Genomic DNA, 26,148 nt, shown 5'->3' on the forward strand with positions numbered 1-26,148 from the left:
AACGAAAAGCACGAAAGAAAAAACAAAAACAAAAAAAAAACCTTAAAAAAAACAAAACAAAAACACAAGGGAGACAACTTCATAGAAGTTAGGTGAACAAGTGACAAGATAATCCCAATGGGGAGGCTTTTTGTGTGGCCAGATGAGACGCTCTGACGAGGGAAATGCTCTTTTATTCCTGACGTTATGAGAGGCAGCTTTGACGCTGATTTCCCCGCATCCTGATGCAGAAAGATCAGCTGATTTAGTATGTGCTTACAGCTTAAAACCTAACAGCTTTTAACGAATCACCGAGGACTCAATGGAGCCCTTGGGTGTACAATTGAAAGGTATCACGGTCGAACCACACCAGGATGCACCACTATCAGGAGAAGCAGAAAGCAGATTCCCTTATCAAAAAGACGTGTTGCAATCTTTAAAACAGAATGCTTCGATTAAATATAGAATACACTGCTTTGAAGTATGAAAAAGACACATGATGAGTTCATAAAATGCATTGATAAAAATCATGCTTCTCACAGGTGCAAATGTGACTTCCAAAACACCTATCCTGTCTGAATCTCCAACTCAGGTGAACAACGATACAATATTAGGCTGCTTTTCCCTTCTCAGACCATCTGGATCTGGGCAACCACTTTTTACGATTCTGGGGGTGAGTACCAAACGAAACACTATCATTTCCTCCAGTGCCTTCCGAGAGCATCATTTTAACACAAAACTCCTAAACTTGTCTGATGTGAGAGGACTTGTTCGCCTTTAACCGTTGATTTGCATGTTATGATACACTTAAGAAAAATCTCCTGTGAGGGATATTAAGCAAATATTTGACTCCACTGCTGTCGTTACGGACCATGAAATAGGCCTAGGCTGAAGAGACACTACTGCTGTCAACATCACCACCATTATCTGTTCCTAATATATCTATTGTGAGCCTTGTTAATCTATAATCCCAGTACAAAATAAGAGAAGAGAAAAAAAGAAACAGAAAAAAAAAAAAAAAAAAACACACACGAGAAATGTTATATGCCCTGGTTTCCAGGCAAGGAAAGTCATTAAAAAAAGCTCATTCACAGAACAAAAAGAAAGAAAATTCATATCACGGCAGATACTGCTCATCTTCTAAATAGAATGGGTGTATGTGTGCCTGTGCATGCTTTTCAATTGAGCATCGTGTGTTTGTGTGTGCGTGTATGTTTTTGTGTGTGTGTGTGTGTGTGTGTGTGTGTGTGTACTGCCTAAGAGCAGGAATGGATGACGCCATTCTTCTGCATCTCTGAACCAGAGGCAACTGGGTCAGAACACAGGCTCAACGCCGACGTCTTATTGGCCAGCGACAGCATGGACCCTCCCACTGCACTTTCCTGAAGACTGCTGGAGCCGTTTGACACCTCGCTGGTGTAATGACAGAGGGAACCCGAGTCAGTACAGGGAACACTGGGAAGAGGTCTGGTTAAATGGGACTACGTAGATCTTGGAAGTATGTTTATACTCACCCGAGGGCCAGGGAGATTTCCTCAAGCTGAGTCTTGTGCTCTTGTTGGCCATTCTCCGCAGGTTTCATCTTGTACTGCTGAACATCGTGGGCTACTTGGTTTTCCTGCTTGGGAGATGGAACAAATCCATATCTGCTTTGATGACCTCAAGTTCCCACAATGTGTTTCTAACAAAAGCTTGTTTCTAACCTTTCTGGGGCTCCACAGTGACAATGAATGTGAAATACCAACAAATCTAGTACTTGTAATAAGTACTTAAAATTCAAGAGCACAAACCTCTATAGACCCTTTTCACATTCTGTCATTGAGGTGTATTTACTGAGTCCAGAATTAGATGAGTGTATATTTTATTCTTTGGCTCTGGAGAACCAGCTACAACATCACCTCTCCTCACCATAGCCATCTCTCGGGTCCTTTTCCCAATCTCTCTCTCCACCTGGTGGAGCTCCAGGCTCAACTGCTCACTGGAGACAGTGGTAGCACTTGCTCCCCCTGCTGGCCACTTCGGCTGTTGCTGCTGCTGCTGGGCTGCGGCCGCTTGGCTCTGGCCAGGCTGCGCCGGCTGGCCTGCTAGTGCGCCGGCCTCCCTCTGCATCAGTAAAGAGTTACTGGCAGCCTGCAATGGAGAAACAGGAAGTGAATATGAGAGGATGAGTAATGAATTTGGAAATTCCTGGCAATATACAGGAAAAAACACCACAGCGCAGAATAGTGTCCACGGTACCGCGAGTACTCTGACTGTGACTTGCTTCCATTCTTTACCATAAAATGGATATGAAAACAATAATATTAAGTAACCTGCTGTAGAATTCAGGAATCATACATTCATTGGATCGGTTTCTAAACCCTTAATACCCTTTCAGGTCCTTCTGTTTATTCGAAAACCCAGGCTGTCGTACCTCCATACTATGCATCTGGGTCTGTTGGTTGATCTGCTGGTTGACCTGCTGCAGCTCGATCTTCAACTGTTCTCTGTCCGAGGCCGCAATGGGTGGGCTGTGGCAGGGAAAGGCAGAGACAAGGATTTTGAAATAAGTGACTGGTTTGTCATGCTGTTATTAAAGGACAGGGAACACTGGGACAGGGAACATTATTGGGGGGGGGGGGGGGGGGGGGGGGGCTCACCGCTCACTGAAGTGTCCCTGAGAGGAGGCGGCAGTCTGGTGGGCAGGGTATGAAGCACCACCCCATCCTGCATGACTTCCGTATGTGTACTCTGCTGTGCACAAGGAGGCAGAGGAGTCAGAAATGCAAAAGAGAAAGAATGGAAGTTAACAACTACAGTAACTACTAGTAAAATAATTGCAAAGTACAGTTTAAGAGGAGGGCTGAATATTGGGGACAAAGTTAGTACAATACAGTTCAGCTATAAAAATAGGTTACGATTTTTGAAATAATCCAAAATAACATGGTCAAAATGCAAACGTAAGTGCATGCACTTTTACTCAACATCTGTTTTTGAACCAATTCACTGGCTGACTTTAGCTTTTCACTTATCAGGTCATAAGACAATGTTAGTAATAGGAAGCCCAAGATGGGTTATTGAGCAATAGGTGGAATGTGTTCATGTCCATCTGAAATACTCAAATAATAATTCGACACTAACCTAGGAAAACACAGCCCTACCCTCTTGTTATTTGAAAAATGCCAGCTGCTTTCATCTACATCTCTCTAAGCCGCAGAAACAGGCCATTTCATGGCTTGACAGTTAAGTGAGGACAGTTGAAACTGACAGAGGGCAGGATGCTTATGGAGCATTTTCCCACCTGACAGTTGTGTGAACTTCTTGAGACGAAGTACCCCCTTGTGGAGGTTCTCCAAGAACAACAAACGCTCAAGAGCTCCTTTCCCTATTTGCATTCACACCGCATTCCTGTTACTATAACTACTCGCGTGATGTCTCACCTGGCATGGCCATGTGTTTAGAGTTTGGGTTCTGAGGAGTAGATACCATGGCCTGCACTGGGCCAGTTGTCTGATAGCCCGTCTTTGAGGTGCGAGAGATGGCACCAAAGCGTGATACGGTGGGCTGAGGACCAAAGGGGATAATGGGGTCATCGTCCTTGACTTCTGCACCCCTTCGAGGGGCCTCCAGTGAAGGTTCCCTCAGAACCTTTGCCTCCACATTCTAACAGACCGAGGGATAGAGCAGGTTATGATATGGAAAGTGAAAACTGTACCCGTGACCACAGAGTTATTCACATAAACTCACCATCATCTCCATGGTACCAGGAACCATAACATCTTTGGGTTTGGCATCCTTGGAGCCAATGTAGGAGCCAATGGTTTCACATGACCAGGGAGAGTATTGCCCAGCATAGTCGGGCTCTCTGCATTTCCCGAGGTTTTTGGAGCTCTCTTCGCCGTACTGCAGACACAGACCACATTGAGAAAATATGCCATGAACACCACAACACCTCTTAATGTGGCAGAGTCTTGCAATAGTTGATGAGTAGAATCTTTAAAGTTTAATGCCTGCGTAAGATTTGAACGAGTTTTAGAGATATATTGAATTCAGTGCTGACCTCAGGAGGATAGTCGCTGGAGAAGGGATGGGGAAGTGTGGGGGAGGCAGCAAAAGGGGGTGGGGAGATGACTTTCCTTTCCTCCAACTGTGATAACAACTCCTGGCGGCGTCGATGCAAATAGTCCAGGCTGGGCTGGGAACCACTATATGATGGCCCCTAAGACACATTGACAGAGATAATGTTGTTGATTGGTAACTACAATGACAAAGAGGTTGCACAGATAAAACAATCTGAAGAGACTCACTCTGACATAGGCCCTCATGGGTTGAGGTTGGCCACCTGGAGGGTAGTATCCATCTGGTGGGTATCTGTCCCGGGCGCTGGGCTCAGGGTGATAGAGTGAGTTAGCCTGTCCTGCTGACGGTGGAGGGACATCCAGGGGTGCAGGACTCATTCTGACAAGACCGTCCCTCTGAGTTGGGTAAGGCTGTGGGGGAGGCGGTGGGCCAGAGTAGGTCCCATGGCGGCCTCTGTCATAATGTGGTGGGTGAGGGTAGGAGAAGGGTGGACCAGAGTGGGGGGCCTGGTAGGAACGCTCTGGAGGGCCGTAACCAGGGTAGGGGTCATGGTAGGGGGGTCCTGACTCACTGGGAGGTGGAGGGTTACGCATGTAATCCCGAGATACATATTGTGGTGACTGTTGGTATGGGTACCCTGAGAAATAAAAACAATTGTTAATAACTCTAATCAGTGCATTTTTTTAAAGTTAACAATGACACCAAATTGTCAGCTACCCAAAAGTACCAACCCTGTTTGGCCTCACATTATTCCATCCCCTCTCCCCACTTTCCATAACATATAGAATCCAGGCAGCGGCATTATTCCGTTTACTTCAACCTTACCTGGTGGATATTGTGAGGGCTCGTACTGAGAAGCAGAGGGTGGTGGGCGAGTCTCAGAGTAGAACATCTCAGAAAGCTGTGGCTGAGGGTAAACTGGTGAACCTCTGGCTACCACAGGCATTTGCTTCACACCAGAGAGGTGGTCTGCTGGCATTCTGGGATGGGCCATGGCATGAGGTGGCAGAGGCATGCCAGGTTTGGGCACAGGGTCCAGGCTGCAACAATTCAAGTAAGTAAGTAGGATGAAAGACAACTGTTGAGATACTGTATGAAGGCCATAACTAGAGCAAAATCAATGACAGAATCTTCATGTCTCAGATAAAGGTGAGAAGCATCTATCTGATAGGTGCATTTGCTCACATTTTAGTACAAAGCCTCCTCGGTTTCTGAAATATACCGCAGTTTCCTTTTCAGATGAATTTGATTTTGTACAAAAAAACAACAACAAAACCCTCCAACCAGTTACCTGATTTTTCTATCAAAAAAAATAGAAAATTCTTGTCAATTAGTAATTAGAAAGACAGAATAACTGAGCTGTAAATTTGGAGGAAAGAAAAAAAGAAGAGGAATTGCTTCACGTCTTCATACTGTCGAATGTTTGCACTTGGTAAATTTTAAGTTAAGATCAAAATTTGTGACATCCTTTCATCAACACAAATGAATTTGTGTGACATAGTCGTTTCAAATTTTGAAAGGCTTGATTACATGACCGCAGTTGTGCATACAAAAAGCATGGGGGGGGGAATCAGTCCAGCAATGTTCAAGTAAATATTTGCAGGGAACTTCCATTTATACCAGTGCAACCAGCTGTGATCCGAAAACTCATCTTCACACTCCTGAGCACACGGTTGTTTAGCGGAAGGAATTCTACACTCACGGATCAGGTGGCGATCCTGGGGCACTGGGACTCCCTCCTTCCATCTTGATGGGCTTGCGCAACAGTTCATATGGAACTGTGTCTGTTCCACGAGCAATGAGCTGGGGCAAGGTGGGTGCGCCACTCCCATTGGTGAGGGGAGAGGGCTTCCTGGTCACTGCTACATCAAGGGGAAGACCCTCATCTGGCATGAGCCCCCCTGAGCCAGGGAGGCGAGCTGCGAGACGTTTGTTCATTTTCCGATACCTGGCACACATAAAACATCAATATCTTCACACAGAAGCTAAATTTGCACCTTTTAAAGCACTATTTTTTTAGAAGAAGTATTTTATAACATTTTGATTTGAGAATCCCTTTGTTGTATAAATCTTGGCTTGACATAATTTTTAGTAACTGGTGACGATGGTCAGGATCAAGAGTCCCTTAAACTGATCAATTTTCATGTTGGAGCACTATATGAATTCTAGATTTTAAAAAAATCATACCCCCCTTTATGTTGTTTCTGAAAAAATCAATTAAATATAATAATTTCAAATCTATAAAGAAATAAATGTAGTTTTTAATAAATCATTTCAACTTCAGTATCAATATATTGGCATGCTCACTTCTCCAGTTCTTCCTGAGAGTGAGCGAAGGTGCAGCTGGCTCCACGAGGACAGCCTCCCTTCTGCTTCATGTCACGACACATGTAGGTCTTGTACTTGCTGTGCTGAGGAGGCTGAAGACACACCACCAGTTATTGACACTGGGAAAACTGCTGCCAAAAACACGCTAATGAAAGCTGCCGAGCATAACAAGACACCTCTAACTGTTTTGATGGTGGATGTGGTTGCGTCATTTGTCCCAGTGAATGAAGTGTAGTTAATAAAATCATTAAGGAAATGTCTGATTCTTTCTTTGGTGAAATGGACAGACTGACCTGTTGAGGGTCAGCTCCTTTCTTGCTGTGGTTCTGGATGAAGTCTACCAGGCCGTGCACCACCGTCTTCACTGCCACTAAACCCTTCTCTAGCTGCTCCCATGTAGGAGGGGGGGCATCTGAGGAAACAAATGGAAGAGTGAAATTACCAAAACAAATATTCCATTGTGATAAATGCCTGAGGTGTGCACACTGTCAAGCTCCCACTAAATCAACATTGTCTTGTTTAACAAAATACAGGAGACATCCAACAGCGTCCCACAATTTGACTTATTCCCCTATTTAGCTGGTTTCTTACCTGGACTGGGATCGATGTTGGCCAGTAGTTCCAGGTGAGGTCGCAGCCTGTTGAGGTTAGCAGGATCTCCAGTCCTCTGCAGCGCTATAGTTAGTTCCTGGACACTCTGAGCAAAGGATGCTGGGGTCTGCAGCTATGGCAAAAATAAAAACAATAGGAGTTAATGCTCTGTTAGTGTGATGGTCCGAAGAATATATTACACAGGATACATGCAAAACACCCATGGTTTCGCTCACACACCTTATCTATAATTGACTGCATATGTGACTTGTGAGACTGATCTCCATATAACAGAGAGGACCACTGATCAGGTGCAATGCGCAGGCCACCCTCCATGGCAATCTGAACAATCTGAGAGTCATGCTCACGCCGCAGAGCCTCATAAGTACGGAACTCTTCTTTCAGCTGCATCAGGGATGAATCTTCATCACGTTTGGTCACCTAGGTAGCCACAGAAGGAGGAGGACAGCATGTTAGATTGTTTTCCTATTCCACAGACTTTCTTCCACAGAAAACTCGTACTGCATTTTTTATGGTGTCTGTCAACTTATTAATTAACTTAAGTGGCTGTCAGGCGATTTAATATTCCAACTATGGAAGCTATTTCATACTTAATCAAAAAATTTTGAATGTGAAAGGGTATTTCTGAAAGATAAGAGTCATTTCATCTAATTCTCAACCAGAAATCTACCTTGAAGCAGGAGGCCCTGTAGAGTAGCTGCACCACATGGCCTATGCTAGTCTTAGAAGCCTGTGGGAAGCGAGGCTCCAGCCTCTGGACTACAAAGAGGACCAGCACCTTCCTGGACAAAGCAGAGCCATCCTCGAGAGCAAGGAGGACCAATTTCAGAGCTTCCTCCTGCATTGCTTCAGAATAAAAAAAAAAAAACAGAGTAATTATGTGTGAAAATTGTTTGATGAAAAGTAAATTGCAGAGTGTAAAGTAGTAGAATGGACTTTTTTGTGGGTAATAGTGACCTATCTACCTGGGCCAAGAAACTGGCATCCTCGAGCCCTGACGGCAGCCCACAGATTAGAGGACAGCTGCTGTGGATTCTGGTGCTGCAAGATGAGTTCTGTAACAGTTCGCTCGCCCAGAGAGCGGGCAGCTCTCATGGCTCTCACACGGCCCTCCTCCTCCACCAGCTGGCAGTGGACCAGAGTTACCAGTTTCCTCTGCATGGGTCGACTCAGCATGCTTTGAGCTGTGCTGCTCAGACCCACACCTGGTAAGGGATAGGAGACAATTGGTGATCAGTGAATATTTACAGAATCATAAACCCTGTACTGTTGTACACATTACATACCCACATATCAACGTAAGATAACTTAATATTATTAGGACTGTCCCGAATATCATTTTTGGTCTTCAAATCTTAGGTGTTAATTACGCGCAAAGAATTGAAGTTTCACCAAAATCAACATTAAATGGAATGTGGATCGCACAAACTAAACAAACATTAGCAGGGCTGCCACCTTTGCTTTATTAACTTGCTTGGACTCTGCTGATTTGTTCGATTTATCTTGGTTAATTTTCTGGCTGTTTTCTTTCCATTTATCCCCGTGGGACAGCAATTAAGGGGCATGGGGGGATATTAAGGGGGAACTGACTGGAATCACTTTGCCATAGGTATGGGGACTTCCTGTCTGGCTAAATCCATTCCCCAGTTATTTCCCATTAAGTGGTGCTTCTGGTGGAAGCGGCAGCATTGACTAGAATGATGGCGATCAGCTCCGGGTGCTGTGGCACAGCCATTATGCGACAACTCTGCGCGTTCAAATATGCCGCAGTTCTGCCCCTATGCCACACACATCCTACACTGGCGGTATCCAATTAAAATTCGAATGGGTCCAGTTTAAAAAAAAAAATGTCTTCAAGCTTGGGTCCGGAGGCCTATCGCAATTTTTTTTATGACCCTTGAGTTCACTGATTGGCCTACGCCTAAATGTTAGCCTGCAGTCAAGGTGCGCATTATGATTCAGTGGCATATTTAGCCAATGTAAGTTGACTTAAAGCTAGTTGTATCAGTGTCTCTTTGGTCAACAATGAACTTTATGATCAAATGAAGTAGGCAACATTTCAATAATTTTTCAACAGTATTTCTTGTCTTTTTTTTCCACATTAACCTTAAACATACTGTCCAGCAGGGGGCCACATAAGTCTTAAAGTGCATTCAAAAATCTCTCTTCAAGTTGCAACTTTTGACAACTGCCACGATCTCAGAGCGTATCAGGCACAAGGGCTAAGTACTGCGCGGAGGAAGAATAAACATATACGAGTCCACTCGTCTTTTATTGTAAAACAACTTTTTATTCATTATTATTTTTATTTTTTTTTTACAATTTGACTAGCCATTCTCATAGTGGACTTTGATATGCCAGCTTTTTTTGGCAGATCTGGAATTCAACTTTTTCTTTGGGTCATCGATGCAAATTTGGAAGTTATTCCAGATGCTTTGACTTTCTGAACATCTTGCCTGTGTTGTGTTCTTGAATGCCTGATTGTGGAGCAGTCCCGTGCCAACAGCAGGTTTCGCGCACTGCTGGTGACTACATATGAAAGCTGTGACTCACAAAACTATGAAGCTTCAGATCCGTTTAAGAATAACTGGTGATAATTCATGCTTTGCATCATGAGTAATATGCATAATGTTGCACCATTACTACTGCCTTAATTGGAATGATTGATGTACCCCAATCAGGGTACAAAAACCGAAAACTATCAGACACCATTAAATACTGATTTGGGCATTGATTGCTATGGCAATGGATGAAGCCTTAAGGCCCCAAGGCATTTGGGCCAGCCCTACTAAATATTAGTGTAAGATTCAGAAATTCAACAACACATCTTACAGAGGATGAAACATTTTGACGATTGTTTTAATTGCTATCCAGTATTTAATAAATCCAGTATATCTAGAAACAAAATCATCTGCGCAATCCAGCAGCAGTTATAACATTGATCCAGTTCTTTTTTCTCCAACAACTGAGCTTCCTCACAACTGGAAAAACAAATGCTTGTCACAGGGCACTTGTACATCTTCATCTAAATGTGACTACATCTGCTTTCCAATTCATCTCCAGCAAGGCCAGCCGACTAACCCTATATCACTTTACACAGGCTGTGTATGTAGTTGTGTCTTACACATTAAACCCGTCAGAATGACATGCATCAGTGAATCTTTACCCAAAGGAACTAAGCACGTGGCTAAAGTCTGATACACTGCACGGAAGTTTCATTACTGGCATCAACTGTTTTTGTTTTTTTTAAATCCTGACTGCACCACTCCTGCTCCCTCACAAAGTGACCTGACCCCAGCTGACCCTCTCACTCTAAAGCCCTCTTTTTCCCACTGCCCAAAAAACCCACCAACATCGGACTTTTGTCCATAATGGGAAAGGGTTTAATCAGCATTCAGTCCTGGGTCAGATGACTCTGTAGCAGACAAGGGTGTTCATTGGCTCCGACTTTGATCAGCATTCATGTCAACACAAAACCCAGGTGAAAGCAGTAGTTTGCTTCCTGCTTCTGCTATTAACATCTGCGACTTAGTGCCACAAATTCAAATCATCTGCATTCACCCACCCAAATTACTTAAGCCATGCTGTGAACAACCTTAAACATGAATGTGAAGCCAGTGAGCAGAAAAGGCTGATCATAATGAGATAAATGGATGATAAAGGCAAAAAGAAAGTGCTTGTGTCTTGGTACCTCTGGTGTTGCTGAGGGGTTTGAGGTAAAGGGCCAGCTCCTCCACACACTGCCTTGCCTCCTCATAATGTTGCGAGTCCTCTGGACTTGTTATCAAGGCAACTGGCTGAGCCTTAGGAACCTGCAAGAGGGCACATGAAGAGAAAGAATTATTGAGAGTCACAAAACCATCCGGTACAATAATGTTTTTACAATAATGTAGGTCAAGAAGCACTTGAATAATACACAGGAATATTTTAGCGGCAGAATATGTGCTGAAGTGCCCTCTAAACTTTGAATAACTGCAATAATACTTATCTAAACTATACCCTCGGGCGAGAGTATGACAGCAAATTTAACATTACATTTTAAAAAGTGTATTCATCCTGCAAAAAATGTAACGAGCCTAACTATTTTCTCAGTTGGGTATGTTAAACACAATTTTTACTATTTCAAGAAACTCCAACCTGAGCCAGTGGCAAATCCCTTGTTCTCTGTTTGCCATGTAAAAATCAGCAAATATTACTGATCACCCTTGTAGTACTGATCAGTGACGTAAATCATGTATCTTCTGCCCGAAACATACAACTAATGGTTCCTCTTACCAGTTTTCCCAGGATTTCACACTACCCTGTGACAACGCAAAACTGACATTTGGAGAACCACTACATTATCATGAATGCTTAAACTCACTGTATGTCATTATCAAACTGCATTAATACCATTTGACAAGGCTGAAAAACACAATTTATATGGAGGACCGAGCCTTTGTGGAGAAGTATTCAATGTTCCCATTTCCACACATTAATCTATACCATGGGCAGTCAGTTGGGACACGTTGATCTGCAGCGTTTCTTTTAATCGCATGGGAACTTGTATTACTTAAATAAGGATATTTTTGGGAACAGCAAAATAAAGTATTGTACATTTTTATCAGGGGAAATTAATTTGGTTGGACATTGTACTGTACGAACATGAGTGAGCAGATATGCAAGGCTCTCAGGTCAGAGACAGGGTGTTAGAGTCAGACTATATAATACAAATTTCACCATGGAGACAAGGAAGGTATTAATATTTGCAGTGCGCATATCTAAAAATCTTGGCCAACAAAGTCAAAACTGCATTAGCACTGCCTTGCCCTGTTTGTCAAACATCATATCAGAAAATTACAACTCCGCCGATTGTGCCAGCACCCAATACACCAATAGAGGTTGCTCAATCACAGGAGTGTGACTCGTAAAGGAATCGCCAAGCTCTGTGCACAATCAAATAACCCCACACATAACACGATAATCCACAGACAATGATAATTGGGGAAAACAAACCATCAAGGTAGGACAGGTGGCTGACTACTGTTCGTGTTACACTACTCGGACACAGCAAAGTTATGAGCTATTATTCTAGGTTGGATGCTGTTAACTACAATGGAACCACATATAAATACTGTCCAGTGGGATTTATATCAAAAGCCTTACCTGGCCTCCCACCAATTGCAGCAGGGCTGTGTTGACAGGTAGCTGCTCAATGTCTGTGCTGATGGCTGTCTGGTCAAAGGGACAGGCCTTTCGGTGCAACTTGTTCAGGCACATCTTACAGACAGTATGTCCACAGCCCAAACTGATGGGCCGGCGAACAGTCTCCTCAAATGTCTGTGTGCAGATCGGGCACAGCAGGAACTCTGTCCATTGTGGTGCTTGAACTGGCATGGTTATATGTTAATGGGACGAGTGTGTATAAATGTATAGAAGCTACTACACAGAAAAAAAAATATAATAATATAATAATAATATATGGAAGATTCCACTGGAATCAATTTTTTTTTCTTCCGAACTCAATCGTTCTTAAATGTCCTCACACATTGTGGATTTTGGATCACATCGCGTGATGAATACTGTGGAAGAGAAAGAGAAGGGTTAGAATTGCACTATCATTACAAGACAAGTCCAAACATTATTATAAATTGCTTAATGTATTAAATATTATCGATATACATGCACATTACCAATACACGTATTCTATTCAAGCGAGGCTCGCACCAGTAAACGCATTAGGAGATGATGTCAATGAAGGGCTTTATTGTTGAAACATTTCTGCTTATTCGAGGTCTATTTATCGTGATGTCTCGTAACTTACGGTTAAATGTTATTCAAACATTACGTGAAAATCAGAGGTGACAAAGCACATAAGTGCAAGATAGAGAGGAAACAACCGAGCAGGAGGGATCAAAACAACTGCTGTGTGGCCTACTTAGACAAGCTGGTTACCACTGTGACTATGGACAAAGGGTCCTAAAGAGGCTAGCTGTCTCTATGCGCTATGCCGAACTTATTATGAAGCTAACGTTTCCTATGAGAGTTTCAGTTACACTAAGAAAAAAACGCAATTTTTAATTTAGGTATACCTTGCCAGCCTTCGTGGCAACCGTCGTCTTTATTTGGGTTCAAAAGCCGATAACAGTTTCGCTGATATGGGGCGATACGGTAGCTAGCTGATAGTAGGCAGCGTTAGCTCATTTTACCAAGCTAGGCTAAGGGTGGCTATTTTGCTAAGATTGTCTGCGAATAAACGACGTTTGATCAAACAACATTTAACATTACTCCACATATTTAGTTCGTCGCGATCGTTATCCGTACGGTAGCGCTTTGTATCAATTAATTGTGCTTCCGAGAATGCCACCATCTTAACATTATTTAACAGTCAAGCAAACGATAGCTAAAACAACCACAGTGATACTGAAAAGTGAAGCCATTTGAGATTATGTAACGTTCGTATCCTAAACTCCCACAGAACACAACTTGCTTAAAATGTATATATTCTCATAGGCTATACTTTTAGACTCCACAGCAAAGCCATTCATATATCTCGAATAACAATAGGGTGGTGTTTTGGTCGATAAGAAGCTAACACAAATATTCTTTTCGTTAGCACAGAAGGCTAACAAGCTAGCGAACAAACCTCACTCCTCCCTATAGTACCGTTTAGCTTGTTAGCTAACTACCTTTCGGGTAGAAACAACGAGCCATTGCTATGCGTCATTAATGTGCTTAAAACCAAATATGCAACTTCAACTGTTGGATTCTGTTAGAAGGAATAAGCCACTATTGGCACTGCTACTTACTCATTCCAATTGATTTGGAAGATTTCCATCTTTCTTTAAGAAAATGTTGCGATATTTCCTTGCCATGTCGACTGTGCAGCTTAGCCGCTGCCGAGGTTTCGGGAGGGTGTCAACTCTACTAGCTAGCCGGTTCCAGCTAGCTGGACATAGTGTATGTGTGTGTGCGTGCGCTTGTGTCTGTTTCAACTTGTGTGTGTGTGTGTGTGTGTGTGTGTGTGTGTGTCATGGGCGCCCTCTATTGACACTGGATCGCATATACAACCACAACACAAAACAGCAGCTTTTGCCAAAGGCTGAGCACATCTGGGGATTGTGACAACTGGCAACCACAACATTGTCCCAATTAGGCTGACTGCACGAGTGCATGTGTGTGTTCATGTGTGTTCATGTGTGTGTGTTTGTGCATATGAGTGAAATAGATAGAGATAGAGAGACAGGGAGAGAGGGATCAGTTATACTGACAAATACGATCCAACCACAGACGCTAAATTAGTCGTGTTCTTAAAAATATGGGCATTTTCTTACAGACTAGATTAACCATGGAAATATCACCCCAGTTCGCAAAAAATGACGCAACTGATTAAGCGTTAAACATACCAAGTCCTTTCAGGGTGTTTTTTTTTTGTATTTTTTTTCTCCATTGGCATATTATTATGAGTGTATGATCTGTACTTACGCAACAGAGCTTCACTCTGCAGCGGGTACACGAGGCAAGGACGAAATTAAAGCAGGCATTTTTGTATTCCATTTTTTGTCTAATCCCACTGATTTCTGAAGGGATTACCGGACCAATCACGATTGAGAGACCGCTCTCGCTGCCTAGACCCGGAGCTGCGTGGACAGTGAGAGAAGCACAACATCAGGACCTGGGAAATCTGGGAAATCTGGGAGTCTTTTTTTTTTTTAATCCACCGGGGAAAGTTGCTCCATCTTCTTGATCGTGTTGACGGTCGACCCAGAGGATGAGCGCTGCAACGCTCGCGCGGTTTGCTGGTTTTATATGAACGGTAACTTAAATTGGAGCGATTGTGAGAACCTTTTATGTTTACTTTAACGTCCTAGAATCGATTAAATTTCATTTTAAAGGCACAGTTTGTACCAATTTGATATAATCGTGTGTGTGTGTGTGTGTGTCTGCGTGTGTTAGCATATCAATTAATGTGAATTGCAGATAGTAGCGTTAAACTATATGCAATGATCTATATGCTGTAGATTAACATAACATTCAAATTGTTTTAATCTCTCAATTATGCTCAATAATGAAAGTTCCTTTTTTTCTCTCAGCTGTTTTGTTGATTAAGTGATTTAAGGTGAAAGTTTTCTTGGATTGTTATTATTCTTTTTTACTTGTCCTAAAACACACACACACACACACACACACAATATATATATAGCTTGTTTTAAAAGAGCTCAATTGCTGGCAGCAGTTGCTTATTCTCATTCTAAAGGATTATCCTGTGCACTGCAAAGTAATCAGTGGATAAAGCAACGTGACTGAATCCACATTACATATCTCTTCACTAGGCAGATCAGATGGAAAGTATCCGGTGAAAGAGGTGCCGAACTGAAGATAGACGAGTGTGTGTGTGGACAATTAGTAATACTTTGTTTTATCTATATAGGATCTGACTGACTTGATGTGTTTGACCAGCCAATGGAGGAAGAGAAGGCGGAAGATACTATCAAATCACAGTCCAGCTCCCCTTCACCCTCTGGACTTCCCATTAACTGGAGTCTGATAACCGGCCCTGTCCCTGAGCCCGTGTTCCCGGCCACCTCGCTTCCTTCTCCGCAGAGCTCAGCGGTGCACGCGCTACAGACCAAGGTGAAAACTCTAACACAGAGAAGAACGAGAGGGAGAGATAGGTTGGACGCAGAGGTGATTGTCAACAGTCCGTCTGGGCAGATTTCATCTGAAGCTCCTCTCAGACAGAGGCCTCAAGGAAGGAGTCAGGTGTGCGTGCCTGCGTCCTCCCGGCGATCAGGTGCTGCTGCTGCGAGAAATTTAAACAGCAGTGATGAGGAGGAAGAGGTGGAGGTGCAAGTCAAGTTGGAGATTCACAACCCTCCACCTCAAGGGGAGCAGGTGAACCAGGCTACCAGTGAAGATGAGAGTTCAGAGAGAAATGAGGATCAGACAGACCAGCCGTGTGAGCTTGCAGCTGGTACCAGCCTGGAGAGCCTTCTGTCTGACAACTCAAGCAGCAGTAAAGATGACCCATCACCCCTTCCCCCTCTCCCCCCCCTACCTATACTCTCCTGCACCCCCTCTACAACATCTTTCTCCACATCCTCCACAACAACCAGACACTGGGCTCCTCCAAAGGGCTTTTGGAGAGTGGCTCGGCCAGAGACTTTGCTTCTAAACGGGGTCGGATCCTCAGCATTACCTTCCAAGGACTATAGTCAGACCGAGGTGTTGGTAGAGCTGGAGGGGAAGTCCAAAACGGCTGAAGAGGGCACCAGGAGCACCGTGGGAATTGTAGTGGATGACACTGAATTAACCTCAAACTACAAGAACTCAGACAGCGCGGAGCACTTGGAGAGGTTTGACCAGAAGGAGACAGATGTGGCTGGCCCAATGAAAGGCCAGTGCAGCTCGGATGGCACTTCTTCACAAGTTGGGGTGTTCTCAGCTGATGAGAAACTGAGGGTGAAGCAAAGAGCGTATGCAAAGTTAAGAGAAAGACAACAAAACTGCAGAGAGGTGAGAGAGCAAAGCGGAGGAGAGAGCAGCAGTCAGTGCCGAGATGCAACATGCAGAGAGGATTGTGAAGGTTGGTGTTGGATGTCATGTTTAAACAACAACAATGTGTATGAATATGAGATATTAGAGCGGGAGTCATGGATGACATCCCCTCCTCTACGCCGATGTGCTTTTTATTTGAATGAATGGATTTTATTACACATCAGACAGGTTGAAGTCTCTGATGTCACAGGAAACAAATTTACATACAGATTAACTGGTGGCATAGAGAGAGAATTACACAGAGAAGGATCATCTTTTAGGATGAATAAGAGTGAACCGATATGCCAAAACTGGTGCCATTACTGATATAATTCCAACATCAGGTCATCATTAAAATTAAATTAAGCACTTGTGTTCATCAGCATAAGTAGGCCACTTATGCTGATGGCACAGCATCAAATACAAACAATTCAGATGAATGCTTTTGTCAGTGCATATTTCTCAAACAGGAAACTTTTTTTTTGCGTTTTATTAAAACGGACTGCTTTTTCTGCAGTGGTTAGTCAATCAAGCCTTTGATTTTCTGCCTGTGATGTTGTATAGAAAAGTACAGTATATAACCTGGCGGATTCCCAATGTTGAACAGATGTCAGATGTGCAGATGTGGATGAGCACGTTGCTATTATTAGCAGTCAGAGCCATGGGGGAAGTGTCCCTGCTTTTGTATCCCTGTCTGGATGCCTCTGTAGGAATGCAGGGCGACAGTTGATGGATTTTGATCTTAAGTTGGTATGTTATCGAGTGTATGTGTTTCCCGAGTATATTTGAATGTATCAATACCAGAGAGAGGAGTGAATCCATGATGATTAAGTGATTTCTTTTTTTATCCTCTCTGTGAAATCTGTCTCTCAGTGATTGCATAACCTTTGTTTTTTTGATTGACATTAACGATCAGCCAGGATAACATATGAGCCTGCCTTTGACTCAAATGGTACGATTAATTTTTTTTTTTGGAAAACCTTTATTTTGCACTAATAACACCCGCATGCCACGGCAGGTCACACTGCAGCTGATGGCTCTTTTTTGCGGGCCACCAGTGAACGAGAAGTAAGGAATTCAAAACACCAGACCTACTGCAAAACAAAGACTGAAACTTTGTGTTACGCTGCTGAAACCTCTTCCTGTGTTTTCTACCAGCAGCAGGTGCTCATGAGGTTTTGGACAACTCAGACTCAGCCATTCTACAGGAACTTGAACCCTATTTGAGGTGAGTAATGCAATGCTTCTTTTTGTGCTTGGCAGGCGTGGTGATATATAACCCCTGCGCACTATTTATATCCTCTACTCATAAATTCTGCTTGTGTCAATGTTGTTTCCTGGACTCAAGCAGTTTGAGAGCCAAGAAGCTGTGAAAGAAACATAACCATTGTCAAACAAGGAAAATCTCTTTTTTTTTTCTTTTTTTCAAAGAAATGATACATGCATTATTTAAAATATTAAATAGTATAAGCTGTTGCCAGCCACCGGTAACCTAAATACATGCATCACATAATAGTGATGTTACATGTTGAATGTGGCAGCGGCCCCTTGTTGCATGTCATGTCCCATCTCCCAGTAGTTTTTCATTTCCTGTTATCTATCGCTACTGTCAAAGACATACATGGCCCCACCAATCAAACAAAAAACAACAACAAAAAGCAATAAAATTAACACTGAAAAAGTTGAAAAAGTTATTCAGCAATATGGATCAAGTTATTGCTTTTAATTAATTGAAAAGGTGATTAAGTCTTGCTCTCAGTGTGAGGATGAGTATAAATATATATCGGTACTTTTTGAGACAACAGGAAATACCTGAGGTTAGGAGGAAAACAATAATGTGGATGTTTTATGCAAATTAGCAAAACGTGAAAAATTCTTGGCGATAAGATTTGGCATAGGATTTTAGCAATGAGGGTAATATTTTTATATTTGAGACAGTTAAAGTCATCATTGCTGTGAACTGGAACAGAGGCGTCCACATAGACTGCTAATTATAGCCGGATTTTTAATGTTCGGATAAAACTTTGACATGACAACCTGTAATCTAGTGAAAGAATATGTTCTCCTGTTGACACAGGGAGAAAATGAGTCACACTCAGCCCATGACAAGGATAATCCACATGGGTAGAACAGTATATCACGCTATCTTTATCGCTGGGCCAGGGGATAAAGACAAGTACAGACGATGAAGCACAATGCAGAGCAGCTTAACTGCTGCCAGGCATAAGGATGGACGGGTAGATGACGTGTCTCTGCTGCTCACCGCCAGCACCACGCCCCAGTCTATCTATGATATTACATAAGACAGCTTAGGAAGATGCAGTTGATTCACTTTTCATGAAGACAATCAGTTGGGAGTGGAACATCGGATGTGTCATTCAAATAAACCTCATCAAATTTTCAACTTCCCCAATTAATTACAAATCTCATTATTCATACCTGTCATTACCAGCTTTGTCCTAATTTACCTCTTTTTTTCTCAGGTCACTTCTTGTAATCAGCGATGAGCTCCCTCTGAGCCCCAGGCATGAACAAGCCAAGCGTCTCCTGGAGCGAGCGCGACTCAAGGCTCGCTCCAATCACGTCAGAGCCGATCGCCCTCCCAGACGCTCCCACTCGGATCAGAGATCCACGGTGTAAGTTGCTTACGTGATGACATCTTCACAAGTTAGACATTGCCTCACTTGTGTGTAAGCAGTTGCTCATTCATGTGCGTTGGTATGAATCAATTGTAGTCTCTCTTCTTTATGTAATCATATTGCTCTTGGCGTGTTTCAGCAAAGGCAATGTTGCAAAGACAGTCTGGTTTGTGTCATCACCATATGGTGCACAGAAAGCTGCACATTCAACTTGCAATTGCATTTTTAGTGAATGCACAAGCGCTCTGCTAAGAACATAGATAACACTACACAAATACAAATAAACCTGATGAAAAAGACAAAGAGGGGATGTGTTTTAAATAAGGTATAGATGGAGAGAGATAGTTCTTGTGATGTAGCATCGTGGTGTCATAAGTTGTGGGTAAGCAGTGTCAACAGCAGTGGGCTCAGCACACAACCCTGAGGGACATGATGACAATACAGTGACAAATCTTGTTTCTGTTTATGTAATAGTAGCTACATCATCCTGATTTGACCCTGAAATTTCACCAAAGGCATTCACTTAATTTCGATTCCACTTGTTGGACTACACAGCATACCTGTTGTGAGACATATTAAAATGGAAGTTGATATTATTCAATCATTTCAAGACAGAATAATGGGATGATCTTTTTGCTACACTGCTCACCAACACACACATACACTGACTGCATATGTTTCTGTTGTGGTGTGTGTGTGTGTGTGTGTGTGTGTGTATGTGTGTGTGTGTGTGTGTGTGTGTGTGTGTGTGTGTGTGTGTGTGTGTGTGTGTGTGTGCGCAACCAATCACATTTGATAACAGAGGACATAATATTAGGTAGCAAGTGGGGGACCAGGACCCAATGCACAAGTGGAGACAAGTTTAAATGACAGATTAACGTAGGGAGGACTGTAAAAAAGATGAATTACAATGGCAAAAAATGTTTGGATGGTGATATAAATTACCATGGATGGATGGTAATAGAAACTGATAGGTTATAAATTGATTTAAAAAGTACTATAAAGAGCCCAAAGAGCCACTGCTTAATGTTGAGCTGAGCCAAATGAACGGGCTCGCCAAAACCAGTCGGTGTCCCATCACTATGACTGTTTACTTTGTGTCTTTACAAATGTATTATTCTTTGGTTTATTCCACACAGAATAATGCAACATAACTCTACAAAAAGTGTAAGACTTTTATGCTTGAATGTCTTTTACTGGCACACAGGAAAGTTTCTGATGTCTAATAAAGTGACTCGTTCTTGTTCAGTTGTTCTTTGATTGTTCAAATATGATTTTTTTTCTTGCAGTAAGAAGCAGCAAGTTGAGTCACACAGTCCAGTTCCAGTGCAGAAATTTATTCAGGCTAAAGAAGAGCTTACAACTCAAACTGTGTCCGGTCCCCTCCTTGTCCCCGACCAAAGAGACACTTCCCCTGGTGATCAGCCTGGTCGATCCAGACGGTATGGCTGCTCACCCACGCGAGTACGCTTCGAGGATGAATCAGAGAAAGAAGCCGAGTCTCGGTACTTAGACAGGATGAGGCAGCGTGGCAGACCTGGGATTCCCAAGTCAAAGAATAAGGACAGTAATACTGATTCTAGCAGTAGTGGTTCAGAGAGGAGTAGAAGCCACAGAAGTGTCTCCATGCCTCCTTCACAGAAGCAAGACGGTGTGAGTGTCAGTGGTGAAACCACAACAGTGATTAGAGAGATAATAGTGCTGGTGAAGAAATGTGAAGCATGTGGGTCTGTAGTCAGGGAACCTCAGTCGATCACATCCCTGTCAGATCTACAGACTCCTGAGCTACAGCTGATGGCCAACCCAGAGGAATCCCGGGGGAAGACCGTTCCGTGCTGGGTACCTCCAAACAAACCAGAAGTGAGCACTCGTCCTAAGGCTCCTCTCACTGTCACTTTTGCAGGAGCTTATGTGTTGGGAGAAAATAAAGAGACTAGCACAGGATGGAAATCCTCTGGCTTTGGGAAACTTAGGAGAAGGAGCAGGAAAGGAGAAAGTCGACTAGAGTCTGGTCATGGTCCTTATGGCCCATCATGGGCACAGAGGCGCAACTCAAATCCCAGAAATAGGGTCAGCAGAGCTGTCTCCTTCGCCCCTGACAGCCCCATCACTCTGGAGCCACGTTTGCTGGAGGCATCTGGTGGACTAAAGGAAACGCCTGCCCCATCTCTGCCGATAAAGTCTGCTCTGAAGTCAAGCTCAAGGAATCGTTCTGCTGCAGGTCAGTCCACAGTGCAGTTCCAGATAACCTCAAATCAAGGAGGTGATGGTGGGTCTCAGCATTCAGCCCTCTCGGACTCCCTAGAGGCAAGAAGGGAGTCCCCGGTGTCTGCAACACAAGGAATTGCCGCATCGAGCAGCCCAGTGCCCTGTATCAGGCCCTCCACTCTGAGGTACTCCCCAGCACGCCTCGCCACAGACCTGCCAGCTGCTGAAGTCTGGGATGCCTCTCCAGATGGAACGGGTGAGTGGTCACTCCAGATGGGAAGAGCATTATGTAAGAGAAGAGTGTGTTGTTTAGAAGTGTAGTTTTGTTTTTTTTAACAAAATGCTATATCATTCAGATTTTTTTACATAAAGAAAATTGTGTGAAAACGCTAGATATTAGTCAAAAGTTGAATAAAAGTATGCTTGTGGCATCATCTTAGATATCAAAGTGCACTGTTGTGGAGCATTTCAACATATTAGGCATACTTGTGTTGCAGTGATACATGCTGGAGCAGTGTGAGGAGAAGCTAAATTGAGTTCATTTAGATCATGTTAAGGACTTCTTCCCCCATTCAGGAATGTGTATTTCTGCATTATATTTTCTAAACTTATCAGGCCATTATCACAAAATGTATTTAGCTGTCAAATTAATGAGCTGGAGCAAAGGTGCAATATTTTCCTCTGACATGACATGGAGTGAATGTATGTAGTAGCTATCTGTGCCTTCATTTATTGTTCTTTCTGCCAAGACTACTGTGGTACTATATCTGAAATCTGTTGATGGTATGTACACCATAAATCTCACTCCGCTGAGTAGAATGAATCCGTGACATTAAAGCACGTGTTCCCTCGCCAGTGTGTGGAGACGCTGGTCCAGGATCAGAGTTCCATCCTGCTCTGCGTGGCCTGGCCATATCTCGGGCTGAGGATCTTCGAGCTGAGCTCTTGAGAGCAGAGCATCTGAAAGCTGAGGCCATATGGGAGGAAAACTCCGATGGGTCCAGGTAACACTGTGGTCGTTGCTTAGACCATAAATCCCTCGCCCCTCCAACGCTGTGCCTGAAACCATGTGAGCATTTCAGCAGATAAGAGATTAAATCTCTTAGCTACAATCCTCAGGATGTTGTTGTTTTTTTTCATATATGGTTTCTGAATATCAAGACAATTCTGCCCCCTGCTGGAAATGAAAAGTAGAACGATGCACAAAGTATTGTCTTAAATGTTGTTGATACAGTTCAGCTGGTGATGGAGCCAGGCATCCATTATAATTTGAGATTCGACTACTGTGCAATAAATCTATATCCCCCTTACAGAAAGCTTGATGGACGTCCAAAGCTTTTCCTGCGTCGCTTCTTCTCCTCCATTGGGCTGAACAGTGTTGGGCGACTGGTAAAAGGCGGCCGCTCCAGTAGTATGGAACAGCTCAGTATTCCCACAGCCCCGCGGTCCAGCGCTGCCTCCCCAAGTCCCACACGCAGACCACAGCCCACCATCCGCATTCAGAGGACACCCTCGCTGCAAACCCTGCACACGGTGAGCAACGGTGGTGATGTTTTCCTGCCACGTCACCTTGCCTGTTCGTTCATTCGGAAATCTTTTGGCTCATAAGCCAAAGAGAGAAAACATATACGTATTACATCTGGCTTCACTCAGTAGTAGTCAGAGATGATCAACTAATACGAAGTATTCAGTGCTAAACTAGGATATTAAAAATTAAACAGTGGTCTGGTCCATTCATCTGCTATATCGAAGACACTCCTGTTAGTTGTAAAGGAGTTAAGTGTTGTTCCTCAAAATACTGAATCTTCCCATTGAAGTTCCACCATTTGTTACAGTACCATTAATTTGCCACTAGGTGCTGCCACTGGCCCAACTGCGTAAAGCCTCTTCAGTGCAGAGTTTAGAGAGGAGAACAGAACGAGCCACAATTTTGGGTGAGGTACAGATACCATATGGCCTGGCACCAAGGTAAATAAAAGAAATCAGACATTTACAGAACGAGCACCAAATGAATAATGTTTGTTTAATCTTTATCAATTATTCATGTCCTCTCTCCCAGTCCTGATAGTCCCCAGCTGGAGCTTCACCGGGCTCTGAGTGTCGAAGAATTACTGGCCTCCAGAATGGTGCGTCCAGTGGGCCGGGTCACTCAGGCTTTCCCTGATGGATCCCTTCTTCTGGAGCTCATCAGACCCCCGAATGGTCCTTTTGGTTTTGTCATCTCAAGGGGCAAAGGTCGACCTGACACAGGTAGCATCGACTATACCCTGCTGTTGTTGTTCTATTTTCAACAGTGGGCTTTTATTGCTTCGATCTAGTGTTCAAATATAAATATACCTGTACAGTTAGAAAAAAAATACATGAATTGTATTTTACATATTCATGTTTCTAAATATGTTAAAGCATTTTGCATCATGAGTGGAACAATTTTATATGAATGATAACAATTGCAATTTTGTCAGTGCATTTCCTTTTTTTGCTTCCACTTTTTCTCTCCACTTCCCAAATTCAACTTCTTCTATCAATGCCTTCACCATCCAACCTTTTCTTCATGTCCATCTTCCTCCTGGCTCATTTATGCTCCCTCCTGCAGGGGTGTATGTGGAGAAAGTAGGTGACGGCAGCGGTGAAGGCCCTTACGTGGGTCTTCTGGGCATCGGTGATGAAATCCTACAGGTGAATGGAGAAGCAGTGGCTGGACTCAGCCTGGACCAGGTGACACGGCTCATGACGAGGGAAAGCATCGCTTCTCTTCGGATAATACCAGCCCGACGTGGCCAGCGCTGAAGCGAGGCAGTGAACAGAGCCAAGCGAGCAGATTCTAACTGTTGATGGACTTTATATTCATGTATGAATGTGAGCAGTGTTTAGTCCGGCACGTTTTACAAGAATGAAATGTCTGCAAAGAGAGCTAAAGGTTACTTTCCCATCAGATCCACAACGACAGGATTAAGATGTCGAATGAAAATAACCACTTACATCTAAAACCAAAGACATTCAATAAGAGAGGATGATGCTCGTTAGGAGCTGGATCAGGGAAGTGTGACTGGTTACTAATTAAACCCCTAGCATGAGGGGTTTTTATTGTCCGATTTGGATGATTATGAATACTTTATCCCAAGAGCTGTATTGTTTTCCCATCCCATGACTAATTTCAACCCCTCACTGAAATGAAACACACACACAATAACAAAGAGGCTACAAGGCCAGCGTGTTAACTGTAGTACTAATGAACGAAATGCTCCTGAGGTTGTTAAATGACCATTTATATTTTTCTACAGTCACAACACGGAGAATGGAATACTGCTGCGGGTGGATTATTGTCCCTTCATATTTTTCAAATTTTGTGAAAAACTTTCCTCAGTAATCTTGATTATTTCAGCTGATGTGCCACAGTTGTTATCTTTACCCAGCAGACCATCAAATCAAGAGCTAGGCTATTTGTACAACAGCATAACGGTCATTTATTTAAAAAAAAAAAGGAGAGCGTCTGTCCTTCAAATGATATCTGAGCAATAATGCAAATTATTATTTCTTCTTTTCGATCATCTGCAATTCCACATTGATATGGGTTTGCTTATAAATAAGAAATAAAGAGGTTTTGTTTTCTAACAAAAGAATTCCTTGGTGTTACATTTATACACACTCATCACAAAATGGCTCAAAAAAGAAACCAAAAATCATTTTATTTTCTTGCGTTGAAAATGCAGCTCATAAAACTTTGAACTCACTGCAGTTTTTTTTCAGGCTGATATTCTTTCAGTTTTACCAGTTTTGGAAGCAAATATTTGGACACAGTCGCCATGTTATCAGGTGAAGCTGGTAAAAAAAATTGTGTGTGTGTGTGTGTGGGGGGGGGGGGGGGGGGCAGGATGTAGGATGGTGGTCGTGACTGCTGCTCCGCTGCTGAACTACTTTTTAAATTTTATTTTTTCAGTGCAACTTTTTCTAAGTCTGTATTTCTTGATGTAGACTAAATAACTCTGATGGTGCTTTGGTCCACGTTGATACCTGTTAGCAGTTGAGTCAATCACGTGCGTATAGTCCTGAATAGTTCACCAAAAAAAAACAAAACAAAAAAAAGGAAAAGGAAAGCTGTGTTTAAAAAAAAGAAGAAGAAGAAATCCGTTATTAAGGTGTACATGCTACAATTTAAACTCTTCTGGATGCGCTCTGATAGCGAGTCACCGTTGCTGCTGCTGCTGCTGTTTATTTATCTGATGCGACCAGAAGCCGATATACGCATTTATCTCCTCCAGCCAGGATTCCCCACAGACCCCCGGGAACCGCCGCTCGTCCAAGGCCACCCCCCCCCCCCAACGCAAACAATGACAGGCAATAGGCCTATGTATTTATTTATTTCAATTAATAACCCCCCCCCCCCATTCAATTAAGGCATCTGTATCATAATTAGACCCGCATCATTTCAATCTCCTGCTGCCATCTACAGCGCATCTAGGCGCGGTAATGGATCTGGATAAATGGATATGTTCTAAGGAGAAAAGAGGAGGGGGGGGGGAGGAAAGATATAGTTTATTATTTCAGGATAAAAGAGCTTAGCAAAAGAAAAAAAAACCTTTCTTGAAAATATAAATAGGTCTAAAGCTTAACCCGATGCTTTTGTTTCTTTCATGAAATAGATAAATAAATAAATAAATAAATAATTTTTTTAAAAAAAAAACCTCCTCATAGCTCAAGCTACACCATACTACCTCACGTTGTTACAGGCCTTTGCGCTATGCCTGTTTGCTTTTTTTTTTTAATGCTTTGCCCTCCACAAGCCTATATAGCCCATGACAGCCAAATA

At 43.0% G+C, this 26,148-nt stretch overlaps 2 protein-coding genes across 9 annotated transcripts; one reads left to right on the forward strand and one right to left on the reverse strand.

The window, feature by feature from the left end:
• Positions 1-1,201: 1,201 nt before the first annotated feature.
• Positions 1,202-14,283, reverse strand: rc3h1b (ring finger and CCCH-type domains 1b). 5 transcript variants are annotated; one of them, XM_086203584.1, is made up of 20 exons: positions 13,767-14,283; positions 12,124-12,539; positions 10,670-10,790; positions 7,944-8,183; positions 7,649-7,824; positions 7,198-7,398; positions 6,958-7,090; positions 6,660-6,778; positions 6,346-6,458; positions 5,741-5,986; positions 4,864-5,078; positions 4,266-4,675; positions 4,019-4,177; positions 3,706-3,861; positions 3,399-3,621; positions 2,619-2,709; positions 2,393-2,489; positions 1,888-2,109; positions 1,494-1,597; positions 1,202-1,392 (listed from the first exon to the last, which is right to left on the reverse strand). In XM_086203584.1, the coding sequence occupies exons 2-20, from the start codon at positions 12,352-12,354 to the stop codon at positions 1,236-1,238; spliced, it is 3,414 nt and encodes a 1,137-aa protein (XP_086059710.1). In that variant the 5' UTR covers positions 12,355-12,539; positions 13,767-14,283; the 3' UTR covers positions 1,202-1,235. The 5 variants fall into 5 exon arrangements, with proteins under 5 accessions (XP_086059710.1, XP_086059709.1, XP_086059708.1 ...); XM_086203583.1 differs by having other exon boundaries at positions 1,494-1,600; XM_086203582.1 differs by having other exon boundaries at positions 2,619-2,712.
• LOC147261534 (uncharacterized) lies at positions 14,145-24,948 on the forward strand. Of its 4 annotated transcripts, XM_086203588.1 has the most exons (11): positions 14,145-14,773; positions 15,389-16,543; positions 17,653-17,722; positions 18,978-19,130; positions 20,423-21,354; positions 21,439-21,597; positions 22,198-22,345; positions 22,655-22,874; positions 23,197-23,309; positions 23,401-23,591; positions 23,935-24,948. In XM_086203588.1, the coding sequence occupies exons 2-11, from the start codon at positions 15,421-15,423 to the stop codon at positions 24,126-24,128; spliced, it is 3,303 nt and encodes a 1,100-aa protein (XP_086059714.1). In that variant the 5' UTR covers positions 14,145-14,773; positions 15,389-15,420; the 3' UTR covers positions 24,129-24,948. The 4 variants fall into 4 exon arrangements, with proteins under 4 accessions (XP_086059714.1, XP_086059712.1, XP_086059711.1 ...); XM_086203586.1 differs by having other exon boundaries at positions 14,145-14,794; positions 20,423-21,597; XM_086203585.1 differs by having other exon boundaries at positions 20,423-21,597.
• The last annotated feature ends 1,200 nt before the right edge of the window (positions 24,949-26,148 follow it).

This window comes from Aulostomus chinensis, chromosome 5 (assembly GCF_037954235.1).
Source record: "Aulostomus chinensis isolate RoL2024-O1b breed Wild chromosome 5, RoL_Achi_v1.0, whole genome shotgun sequence".
Taxonomy (NCBI): domain Eukaryota; kingdom Metazoa; phylum Chordata; class Actinopteri; order Syngnathiformes; family Aulostomidae; genus Aulostomus; species Aulostomus chinensis.

Excerpts from the sequence above, each read along its gene's own strand:
- rc3h1b (XM_086203580.1), bottom strand. The coding sequence starts at position 12,354 with ATGCCAGTTCAAGCACCACAATGGACAGAGTTCCTGCTGTGCCCGATC. Across the intron at positions 7,399-7,648 it reads ACAGGGCCTCCTGCTTCAAG|GTGACCAAACGTGATGAAGA; the intron begins GTAGATTTCTGG and ends GTGGCTACCTAG. Across the intron at positions 1,601-1,887 it reads GGACCCGAGAGATGGCTATG|CAGGAAAACCAAGTAGCCCA; the intron begins GTGAGGAGAGGT and ends CCATCTCCCAAG.
- LOC147261534 (XM_086203586.1), top strand. The coding sequence starts at position 15,421 with ATGGAGGAAGAGAAGGCGGAAGATACTATCAAATCACAGTCCAGCTCC. Across the intron at positions 22,875-23,196 it reads CGCTGCAAACCCTGCACACG|GTGCTGCCACTGGCCCAACT; the intron begins GTGAGCAACGGT and ends ATTTGCCACTAG. Across the intron at positions 23,592-23,934 it reads CAAAGGTCGACCTGACACAG|GGGTGTATGTGGAGAAAGTA; the intron begins GTAGCATCGACT and ends TCCCTCCTGCAG.